Below are 12010 nucleotides of genomic sequence, written 5' to 3'. Positions count from 1 at the left end.
TGTTGGAAATAAGGGCCATTTATGTGGCTCTAGTTCAGGCAAAGGACAGTCTGCAAGGAAGACCGGTCCAGATTCGCTCAGAAATGCGACAGCAGTAGCGTACCTCAATCATCAAGGAGGAACTCACAGCAAAAGATTGATGGAGGAAGTAACTCCCATTCTAAGATGGGCAGAACTCCATCTCCCAGCATTGTCAGCAGTGTTTGTCCCAGGTGTACTGAACTGGGAAGCGGATTTTCTCAGTCGACACACCATTCAGGAAACCGAATGGGCTTACACCCAGAAGTGTTTCAGATGATAGTGAACAGATGGGGTCTACCAGAGATAGACCTCATGGCGTCTCGTCTAAACAACAAAGTTCTGAAGTACGGATCGAGAACAAAGGATCCCGGAGCTGTCCTTGTAGACGCACTGTCAGTAGAATGGAAATTTCATCTGGCGTATCTTTTCCCTCCAATATCTCTGTTACCCAGAGTAGTGAGAAAAATAAAGCAAGCAAAGGGAGCAATAATTCTAATAGCTCTAGCTTGGCCAAGAAGGCATTGGTACACAGATCTACTGAGAATGTCCGTGGAAACACCAATACTGCTCCCTCAACGTCCAAATCTGCTAATGCAGGGTCCTTGTTGTCACAGCCATCTGGATCGTCTGTCTTTGACGGCGTGGCTGTTGAAACCTCTATCTTAGAAGCTAGAGGATTTTCAAAACAAGTAATCCAAACTATGCTTAGAGCAAGAAAGCCTTCTTCAGCTCGTGTGTATCATCGAATATGGCAAGCCTATATTCATTGGTGTACTGAAAAATGTTTGAATCCAAGATCTTTTAAAGTATCCAGGATTTTGGATTTCCTTCAAGCAGGATTGGATAAAGGTTTGAAAGTAGCTTCCTTGAGAGTTCAAGTATCAGCGTTAACTGTATGATTTCAGCAAAAGATTGCTGGTTTACAGGATGTACGTACTTTCTTTCAGGGAGTTGTACATATTCAACCTCCATTTGTTCCTCCTGCAGCTCCCTGGGATTTGAATCTAGTTCTTAGATTCCTTCAGGGACCTCCGTTTGAACCACTTAAGAGAGCAGATTTTAAATGGTTAACGGCTAAAGTACTTTTTCTACTGGCAATGGCGTCAGCCAGAAGTGTCAGATTTGGGAGAGTTATCGTGTAAGTCTCCTTTCCTAAGTTTTTTTCCAGACAGAGCAGTTCTCAGAACTAGATCTGGTTATCTTCCAAAGATGGTTTCAAAGTTTCACCTTAACGAAGAGATTGTAGTCCCAGCTTTTCAGGTATCGGGACTTTCTGCGGGAGAAGCGTCGCTGGACGTAGTCCGAGCTGTAAGAATCTACATAGATCGTACTAGAGCCATCAGGAAAACAGATTCTCTCTTCATCCTCTACGGATTTCATAGAAGAGGATGGCCTGCTAGTAAACGGACGCTGGCAAGATAGCTCCGAATGGTAATATCAGAAACTTATTCTCATGCAGATCTCCCTACTCCGGCTAATGTCTCTGCTCACTCTACACGTAAGGTAGGTCCTTCATGGGCAGCACAACAGGGTGCTTCAGCAGAACAGATTTGTAAGGCAGCCACATGGTCTTCCATAAACACATTCATTAGACATTATTCCTTGGATACTTTTGCCTCTCATGACGCAGACTTCGGGCAAAAGGTCCTCCTGGGTAATCAGGAGCATCCCCACCACTAAAACTGGCTTTGGGAATCCCATTGTTATCCTGTGGACCCAGCCAGAAAAATAGACGTTATGGTAAGAACTTACCGTTGATAACGTGATTTCTCTTATGTCCACAGGTATCCACAGGGGTCCCACCCTGACGCACCTGATTTGAGGATCTTGACAATCACTAAACCTCTTCCCTCTTGTATGGAAGGGTGTGCATGTGAGTTCTTATCGCCTAAATAGATTTCTACCTGATGCTCCTGCCTAACGCTGTGGAAAGAACTGATTTGACAGAGTCAGTGGGCGGGATTATATAGTGAAGCCCCGATGCATCCTGGGAGGCCAGAAAGCGCGTGACCGTGTTGGTGCCATTTCCGCTGTCGCTCCGGCATATCCCAATGCTATCCTGTGGATACCTGTGGACATAAGAGAAATCACGTTACGGTAAGTTCTTACCATAACGTCTATTTTGCAAGCAATATATTGTATGCGATCCCAGCCATGCCTGTGGGAACAGACATATCACAAGTGCAGCACTAACGACCTAGAGGAGTCAAACCGACGCTCACGGGAACGCGCATCGGATCGGAAACACCTCCAGAATGCTCGATTTCACCCGATATATCGTCCCGAATGCCAGAAATTGGCTGAAATCGGGCATTATCGTTCTAGTGTATGGGGCCCTTTACCCTGTGATTTCAGTTAGATTGGTGCTAAATTTAAAGCAGCAATCCATTATAAGGATGAACCAGCCCTAAAACTGATTGCCATTTTAAATTTAGCACCAATCTCGCTTAAGTCTGCCAGGTTCCGATTATATAACCCCCGCAGTGGGTGCAGAAGGGGAAACAGGTGCCTAAACTGCTGCGTTTCTGCTTTGTCTGTAACCCCTACATTCATGTTGTGAAGAGGGGGTGCAATTTATGAATGGAATACAAACCAACCTGTCTGTTTACACCAGTCTTTAGCATTCGCTGTATTTATAAAGCTGTCCATACAGTTTAAGACTGAGATAAAATATTTATTAATCAACTTTAAAATAATCTCAAGACGTGTGGCCGCCTGTGGATAAAACATGATCAGATGAAGACGTCTGAATCTGTGGGAAATGCAATCGGGAAATGCGACTCTGACATTCATGGGATATTCCATGAAAAGGAGTGAAAATGCCCCATACATGACACTAGAAAAATAAAATCTGTGCCCGTGCATCTTTGGAGCTTTCATCATAGGTTGTTTAGTTACGTTATACAGGTTGAGTATCCCATATCCAAAATGCTTGGGACTAGAAGTATTTTGGATATCTGATTATTCCGTATTTTGGAATAATCGCATACCATAATGAGATATCATGGCGATGGGACCCAAGTCTAAGCACAGGATGCATTTATGTTTCATATACACCATGGGGGTCATTCCGAGTTGATCGCTCGCTGCCGTTTTTTGCAGCGCAGCGAACAGGTTACTACTGCGCATGTGTATGCACCGCAATGCGCAGGCGCGTCGTACGGGTAGAAAGCGGATCGTTGCTGGGCGATGGATTTAACTAAAGAATCTATTCGCACAGCCGATCGCAAGGAGATTGACAGGAAGAGGGCGTTTGTGGGTGGCAACTGACCGTTTTCAGGGAGTGTTTGGAAAAACGCAGGCGTGTCCAAGCGTTTGCAGGTCGGGTGTCTGACGTCAATTCCGGGACCAAAAAAGACTGAAGTGATTGCAGCGGCTGAGTAAGGTCAGAGCTACTCGGAAACTGCACAAAACTTTTTCGTACCGCTCGGCTGCACACGCGTTCGTACACTTGCAATGCGAAAATACACTCCCCCCCATGGGCGGCAACTATGCGTTTGCACGGCTGCTAAAAGTAGCTAGCGAGCGATCAACTCGGAATGAGGGCCCTTATACACACAGCCTGAAAGTAATTTTAGCCAATATTTTTTATACTTTGTGCATTAAACAAAATTTGTGTACATACACACAATTCATTTATGTTTTATATACACCTTATACACACAGCCTGAAGGTCATTTAATACAATATTTTTAATAACTTTATGTATTAAACAAGGTTTGTGTTATTTGAGATATCAAAAAACAAAGGTTTCACTATCTCACGCTCACTCAAAAAATTCTGTATTTTGGAATATTTGGTATGGGTTTTCATAAAAAAATAACACCGTCTCTTAATTAGGAGTTGAGGGGAATTATGAAGTAGAAGGTTCCGTTACAAAACGATGGTGGAGTTGACTTGTTCCGTATGTGACAACTCAATTTTGTGACATTGTGTTGGGTATAATGGAGAAATTGCTACTACCTTATGTTCACTTAGTTGAGCTTTTTGGTTTTTTTTGGCAACTGCGCGTGCACGAAAAATTCCTAAGAACTCGTATGGCGAACGGAGTGTACACATAAAGCTGGTGTTACAATCATGGCACACAGAATCAGAAATGTTATGGAACAGGGATAGGCGCCTCTGATTGGGGACTGGGAGGTGACTAGTAATTCACACAGAAATGGTCCATTCAGTGGGCGTGTTACTGCAAGCGGTGAGTACACAGACCCACAGCCACAGGGAGACCACAGTCAGACCGAGAACCTGCACCTGCCACAGGATTAATGCAGGCGTGCATGGTGTGACAGATGTTGGCGGGTAAGGACACAACAATCTGTATTGCCGGGTCGTGCAGATGCGGACAGTGAGAGTCTCTGTCCTTGCACATCCGGCCGCACGGATGTACAAGAAAACTTTGTAGCTGCAGTTTCATAACGTTGCAGACAGGAGATCACCAATAGATACTGCTGCGTGCACACGCTTATGTACCCACCTGTGTGTCGAGCCCTGTACGTTTTACGTAAGAAAACTCAGTATTCCAAATGGATTTATCCTAGTTTGTTTGGGTTGATCATTATGAATGGGGGCTGCCATGCAAATTGCTCTACGCAGGTAATGTGAACTATCGATGGCAGAATGGAAACCGGAATTCCTGACATTGGTGGAACTACATTTTTGGGTCCCTGAAGCTTGAATTGTTATGGGGGCCCCTTTGTAACCAGCTACAATAGGGCAAGATCCAAAGGACCCTGCTGCCCTTGCAAGGGTAGCACACACCGCTCAGCACCAGCAAAATGACCTTATTAAATGCCTCCTTGTCTCCGGTTCCTAAAATCCTGGTTGTCATGGTGTCATTGATGACAAGCTATAACCATATAGTACATAAAAACAAGAGGTTAAAATGGGCCCCTCCGGGATTAGGTTTAAGATTTATTAGTTTCGCAGTAGATCTACCCCGGAATATATTTGTTTATTATAAAAAAAAAAAATTTTTTATTTTTTATTTTTTTTTAAAGGAGTGTTTTAATATTGGGTACCTACCGTTCACTGTACCCTTTCAGTTTATTATTATATGAGTTGTGGTGAGATTATTGAAAATAAATGGAAATAGTGCTTAGTGCTTCTTCATGATCAGCCCAGAACCCTTTGGAATAAAATGAGGTGCACTTTGTTGTCAGAAATTACAGTCACATGATTGTGAACAGAGCGGCTTTGGAGCTTCTCTCTGAGCTCTATCTACACTGTAAAATGTTCCCCCACCTTTATCGCTCCCCTTTGTGATCACATGACGTACTGAGACCCTGCATCTGCGTTGGGAAGCCATACTTCTTTACTGTCTAGATAAATTTTGAAAAGGAGATGATTTACATGTGTAAAAGTTAATTTGCTATTTCAAAGGGAAATAAAACTATACGGGGTGGCACCTGCACACAGTGAAAGAAGAAATGTAATATGAAACTTCCTGAGTGCCTATGTCACTTCATTCTTGCCTTCAGTCATTTTGAAATGCTACCTCTATCTAGCGATTGCCAGAATGGATTGAATTGTGCCGTTAACAAATAATAACCCACTTTGCGTCCCAGGCTTCAAACCTCGCTATTCTGATACTGTTGGGGCTACATACACCTTAGGCTGGATTCACTGACAATAGGGGCCTCTGTCTCATTGCAGAGAGGCATCTATTCAACGTCTTGTCTTCTTCAGGCACCCGTTGAGGGATCACACGACACTTTGCATATATATTTTTTCTTGTCAATCTCGGACAGATGTTTTAAGATGAGATGTTGATTTAAAAACCATTCCTTGAAGATTTTCCCTGTGCTTTTAGTTTCCATAAGCCATCTGCAGGAGACACCTTATGCCTCGGAGTGCCCGGCTCTGCTGTCTGCTACAGGTTCCCTAGTAGAGAGATGGCAGGCTGGGATATAACCTCTTGAAGATGTTTGGATTAAGGCTTATTACATTTTATTATTTTTAAGAAAAAAAATAAGTTGTGTAGCTGAAACTCTATATCCTTAAAGCATCCTCAGATCCTGACTAGTCAAGGTGCCTCAAAGAACGATGCTGTTTAAAGGGGGAAAAAAAGTTTAGAGCATAAAACAAATGGAATAAGTTTATTTTTAGTAAGATGGTTTCTGTAAGCTTATAATTGATGTTTAGAAGGCAGTATCATGTCCGCAGTTTCTACCTCTCAGCATAATTTGAGGCTATAATGTTTCGTCTTTCTATAGAATAGTCAATGATTGGCCTGTCGACAAAGAAGCCTCTTTTCCAAATGTAGCAGTGGAGCCCATTCAAGCTTTCCAACACTACTAGTGTGTTAAAGTCAAACGTGTATCATTACGAATGCCCCTAAAGAAGTAAGAATACGGTTAAGAAAAAGTTTCTTTGTTAAGTGTTTAGGGTTCAATCTCTGAAAGCCCAAAGCTCGTGTAAGGGCCATCTGCACAGAGGTAACTAAACCATCAGTAATACCTAGTGGTCAAAACTAGCACCAGGAATTTCCTGTTGTTTTTCACTAAACCCAGCGACAAATTAGTACCAGCCGTCAGTCTGTGTAGAGTTGGTAAGCCGGCAGTCATCCAGTGGGTCGATTTGTGTTCCCACCACAGGCTGGTTTTCTTTTAGGACATCGGGAATGTTTGCCAGTGTCTGACCGGTTCCCCGGCTGCTCCTCTGACTGTATGATCCACTGCTGTTCTTAGGAGACACCGCCTGCCCACGGTAAACCTGTGCCTGGTGTTCACAGACGCCAAACTTACTGAGAAGGATGAAGACATCTCTGCGGAATGCCTTGGTAAAAATGGCATAGAGGAAAGGGTTGGCACAGGAATTAAGTGGGTAGAACAGCACCAGCAATATCTTGGAGTTAGACACAGTGATAAGGGGTTTGTTCATAATGGCCGACAAGGCATAAAAGGAAATTGGCGCCATACAGATGAAGTCGGTGAAGATGAGGACTGCCATACGTTTGGCGATTTTGGTGTCTTTGTCTCCAGATTTGTAGTGGGGATTTCGAACGGTGATGTAGATTTTGATGTAGCAAGCGCAGATGATGATGAATGCGATGATGTTGAGCATCAAGACCAGGATGATGTAGGCCTGGGAGAGGGCAGTTTCTGTGTCCATTGGTAAGCAGATGCTGACCTTTATGTAGCTGCTTATTCCAACCAGCGGCAAAAGAGCTAGGAAAAAGCAAAATACCCAACCACCCAGCATGATGAATGAGGCGTGCCTGAGCCGGATTTTGCGGTCCAGACGCATTGCGAAGGTGATGGCGTACCAGCGCTCCAGCGTTATAACAGTCAGAGTGTACACTGACAGCTCGCTGGCAAACACGGTGAAGAATCCAGCTGTGTTGCAGCCTGGCCCCGTCTGCCAGTTGATGGCATAGTTGTAGTACTCGGAGCGGGTGTGGAGGTCCTCTGAGGCTATGAGGAGAAGGTAGATGCCCATGCAGAAATCGGCAAAGGCTAGGTTGCACATGAGAAAACGAGGCACTGTCAGCTTGTAATGGCTGGTGATGAGGATGAACAGGACAAAAGCATTCCCCAGTATGGACAAGAGGTTGACAAACCACACCACTATGCGCAGGAAGTTGTAGCCCATGATGTCCTCACAAGGGTTGAACTCATCAGGTTCCGGCGTGCACACCAGCTTCTCGCTGACACCACAGATGATGTAGTCATAGTAGCTCTCAAAGGCGTGGGTATATTGTTCCTGTGCGTTCTTTATCTCCTGCCCAAAGCCAATTTCTTCGTCGCCCTGGTCCTCAAAGAAAACAGAATAGTGGCTACTGCTGAGAAAGTCAGTGGACTTGGAATTCTCCGTCTCGGAATCTCCATCCATGTAATCCTGGTAGTATGGGCCTATGCCTACAACGGTTCTCAGGGAGCGCTTCTTGTGGGAGTTCTGTATGTAGGACTGATTGCATATAATAGATTCAAGATCGCTGTGGGGGCAATTAAACAGACATGTAATTAGCAGATTGCACGGCAATAATGCAAAGCAGTAAGGTCATGGAAATTATACACTGCTCATAGATCACTGACACCTTGGCTGAGAAAAGTACGCAAAAGACAATCCTTCTCATTTCCACGATGCGTAGGCCTTCGCTTAAGGAGAACATGCGGCTACCTTTCGACAAGTAGTTATCATTAGCATGTAATTACCCATCCCTTGAGCAGGCGCTAAATAGACCTGCAAATGTTTGCAGGTATACCGTATATGGCTCACGTTTGCGTGAACACAGCCTCACTGAACCCAAGTTCTGCATTTTTTATTGTAAAGGTTGATAGGTCCAGATAACATACAACCCTTTTTTTTTTGCATACGTTCGTTTTCTAAATATGTGCTGTTAAATTCATGAAAGATATGTATCGTAAATGGGTATACATTCAACTCTGTAAATGCCTCGTTGGCTGTTATGGCTAATCGCTGTACTTCTAAAGTACCTCGCCTCATCTTGTATTATGGCCTAAATAATACTCCAGGTACGCCAAGTTGCATTTGAACTTTGAGTAGGTAGGATGTTAAACTAGTGCCATGGCAGAGCCTGTTAAAACTAAGACCCAACAGAAACCTAAGAACCAAGAGCCAAAGGAGTGTGTAAGTTATTGGCTGATCTCCTGGGTTAGAGAGAGGGTGGATTTGGTATCTTTAGTGAGAGTCAGTGGACGGCCACGTACATCTACCAGAGTGGCAGAAGAGTGGGGAGATTGTGCAAGTGGTAAATCAAGGTAAATTGACTAGCACTCATGGTTTGCTGGTGAAAGGAAGGAGATAATATTCTACTTCATGGTCTGTACAGTGCACTATAATTATACAATGTACCTGTAATAGATAGGTCAAAGTTATTGCACTACTTGGTCTGTCCACGCTCATGGACATGTCATATAAAATACATTGTGGTGGTATTTTCATGGTAATTTCTACAGCAAAACTGGAGCTGGTGTTTGCGGACAGACTGAAACCTTAATGCCATCATTTGTGTCAACGGTTCTGGGGGCATATATAGCATCCTGTGACAAAAACAGAATAACAATGCAGACCCAACCAATCAGACCCAAAACCTGACACTTGTCCCTGCATCAATAGACCTGGAATGAGTCCCCCAAATAATTTCTGCCCATCAGGCAGCTTGCCGAAATGTCTAGTTCCCTATAACACAGTTGAAACAATAAACAGACCCAGGATGTGCATTATATACTATGGACATATATGGAAGCCCCTTTCTGCATGTTTGTGTTCTGCAGACACAGTCATTGTGTCCTTATTTAGCTCTTGAACAATTCATACCATTAAGGAAGAACCGTTGTTATCTTTCTTTCAAATGTTGCAGTCTTACATATTTACTTTCCACTTTATATGCACTGGCCAATGACCCGTCGCCATGGTGCGAAATGCGTGGTTAAGGTGGTGCACAAGCTAACACTGCAGAATCTCCCACTAAATCAGGTACTTTTTTTAAACAAAAACATTGTCTCCATCCCTTGGATCTTATTAGGTGCATTCTTATCCCACATTATGGTAGGGAACTTTCTGGTCAGCCCTTTTTGTGGCCAGCTTTGTCCTTAATAAAAGAGCAAACTGATGCCGCATTGTGGACCTAATTAATTTGTGTGTCCATTAAAACAGGTGTAATGGAGCAAAACCAGATTTGGACTTCTCCAAGCAGGTAAAGCTATTGCACTGCCCCTCTTCATTTTTAGAAGTTCATAAATGACCCCACACTTCAAACCAAGCTGAAATGCCACAGTTGCCTCCTGTAGAGTCAGTGGTAGTTATGATAACTTGGGTCAACCTTTAAGTTTTCAAACTTGTTTTATTTTTACATAGCCGTGGGTTTTGTTTTCATTTGCTGGAGTTCAGTGTATGGAAATGTTTTTGTCATGTCAGTCGGTATTGGTGGTTACTGACCTCTTCTTTTTGGTCCAGTTTGTGAAGGCACAGCAGTGGCTGGGGTAAGACAGTTCTGCCACCTCCAGGTGAACAAAGGTGTTTAGAGGGGGCAGTTTCTTCAGGTACCAGGTGCTTCGAGCCTGAAGATGCTTCAGGTTTTCCAGGCCTTTGGTGGGAAGGGAGGCAACCGCTGTCTTTGAGATGTCCCTGGAGAAACATCTGGCATTGTTTAACCATACATCATGAATGACTGAATATGTTCTACAAGTATGGTGATAGCAAACCATGGGGTAAGATGTATCGAGTGGAGATGTTGGCCACAGGAACCAATCACATGTTATAGAATGTGCTAGATAAATTATAGCTAGAAGCTGATTGGATGCAATCATATTACATTACAGAATCTACATCATTTTTTATTATCTCAATGCTCCGAAGTACAGGACATAAACAGGTAAGCACCTCCAGGCTGGACCAGGACTCGCTCATCCCAAGCACCCTGCATGCGATGCTGACAACACACGCTTACCGGTCTGGTGGTCTCCGCAGCTCCCGGTGGTCACCTCTCCATGTTTGCACGGGGGGGGGGGGGGGGGGGGATTGCAGGTGGCTGCTGAGAGATGTAGTTCTCCCTGGTGCTGCTGCTTCTTGGGGGGGGGGGGGGGTGTCTAATTTTATCTCCTAATTGAATAGGGAAACCCAGCGGCTGCAGTAAAAACGTCCCACTTTTAATTGAATTCCCTCGATAGTATTTCAACTAAACTTTAATCATTTATCGAGTGACACTTCCCTTTACTTAAAAAGAGTTTCCTATATTATAAGGGTCCTCAGCAATGTTTGTGGGAGCAAAAGGTCCTGTACCTCAACATTGACATGCACCAATGTTTCATCTGCTGCAGAGTTCACCTGAAGACACTTACAATGTGGTGGGGCCACTCAGAACACCCAAAAACACATCTTCATGGAGGCCGGCCAGACGCTCGTTGTTGTGCAAGTCCCTGCGAGAGAGAAAGAGAAGAGAAAACATTTGCATCTTGGAGCTGAAGACGTGTTGTGGTTAAAGAACTAACGCGGCAGTGGGGGAATGGGCTCAGAAACCGAGCAGGGCGTTACCCGGCTGTCGCCTCGCTAAACCCCCTCAGATTTGCGCAGACATCTAGCATCAGGATACAGGTCACGTGTTACCGGCTGTGTGTGTGCAAATTGGTGCAAAGGAGCAACTGGATTCTGCCAACTGCTCTGAGCTAACCCTGCTGCATTATATACAGCACCGGCCCGGCATGGAAGAGGTTACCTGGATTTGCGGACAGAAGAGAATTGCTTTAGCGTGGGAAGAAGGAAACTTAAAAAAACAGCCTGGCAAGTGCACGCCTCAATCCATTCCCGTCGTTTTAACAAGCCACCTACACCCTCTCTCCTTCCTGGGTTTGACTCTCAAAGATTTGGAGTCTGCAAAAAAATCCAAATGTTCTCAGGCTGAGAAAACAAAACAGAGATTTTGGGGTCTCGTTGACACTATTTTTATAATTCCCAGTATAGTTGGCAGATTTGGTTGCCACTTGCACAACTAAAATATTCAAGGTGTTCGGTTGTTAACATACAGAGACTGGCTCACATTCTTTACATCCCAAAGCCCAGGAAATTGATGTTTTTTGCACACCCTGCTATTAATGTAACACCAGGGCTGCACATCATGTAGTTAGCAAAAAGACTTTACAAATGCCCCTGTTCACTGTGACCGTAAAGGCACCAAGGGTAGGTGGTACGGGTGTGGTATGGAAGGTAGATAGTAACTAGGTCGACAGTGTCTAGGTCAAGCACTATTGGTCGACAGTAACTAGGTCGACAGGGTCTTTAGGTAGACATGGTCTAGGTCGACAGGTCAAATGGTCGACATGAGTTTTTTTAAATGTTTTTTTTGTGTCGTTTTCTTCGTAGAGTGACCAGGAACCCCAATTAGTGCACTGTGTCCCCTCGCATGGCGAAGGGCAGGGTGCCTTGCTGCGCTTGGCACAGGTTACCGTTCCAAATTGTAGTCCACGTGGATCGTTAAGTATGAAAAGGTTAAAAAAAAGAAAAAAATCGTGAATAACTCATGTTGGTCTTT

At 44.2% G+C, this 12010-nt stretch overlaps 1 protein-coding gene across 1 annotated transcript in view; it reads right to left on the bottom strand.

Moving 5' to 3' along the window:
* Positions 1 to 2692: 2692 nt before the first annotated feature.
* The window catches only part of TSHR (thyroid stimulating hormone receptor), a 162685-nt gene continuing 153367 nt past the window's right edge, over positions 2693 to 12010 (bottom strand). The window contains 5 exon segments of the mRNA XM_063948223.1: positions 2693 to 6873; positions 6875 to 6951; positions 6954 to 7954; positions 9922 to 10110; positions 10824 to 10901. Coding sequence (XP_063804293.1) covers positions 6538 to 6873; positions 6875 to 6951; positions 6954 to 7954; positions 9922 to 10110; positions 10824 to 10901 — 1681 coding nt within the window. The 3' untranslated portion in view covers positions 2693 to 6537.

Source organism: Pseudophryne corroboree, chromosome 12 (genome assembly GCF_028390025.1).
Source record: "Pseudophryne corroboree isolate aPseCor3 chromosome 12, aPseCor3.hap2, whole genome shotgun sequence".
Lineage (NCBI taxonomy): Eukaryota > Metazoa > Chordata > Amphibia > Anura > Myobatrachidae > Pseudophryne > Pseudophryne corroboree.
This window is presented reverse-complemented; position numbering and strand designations above follow the sequence as displayed.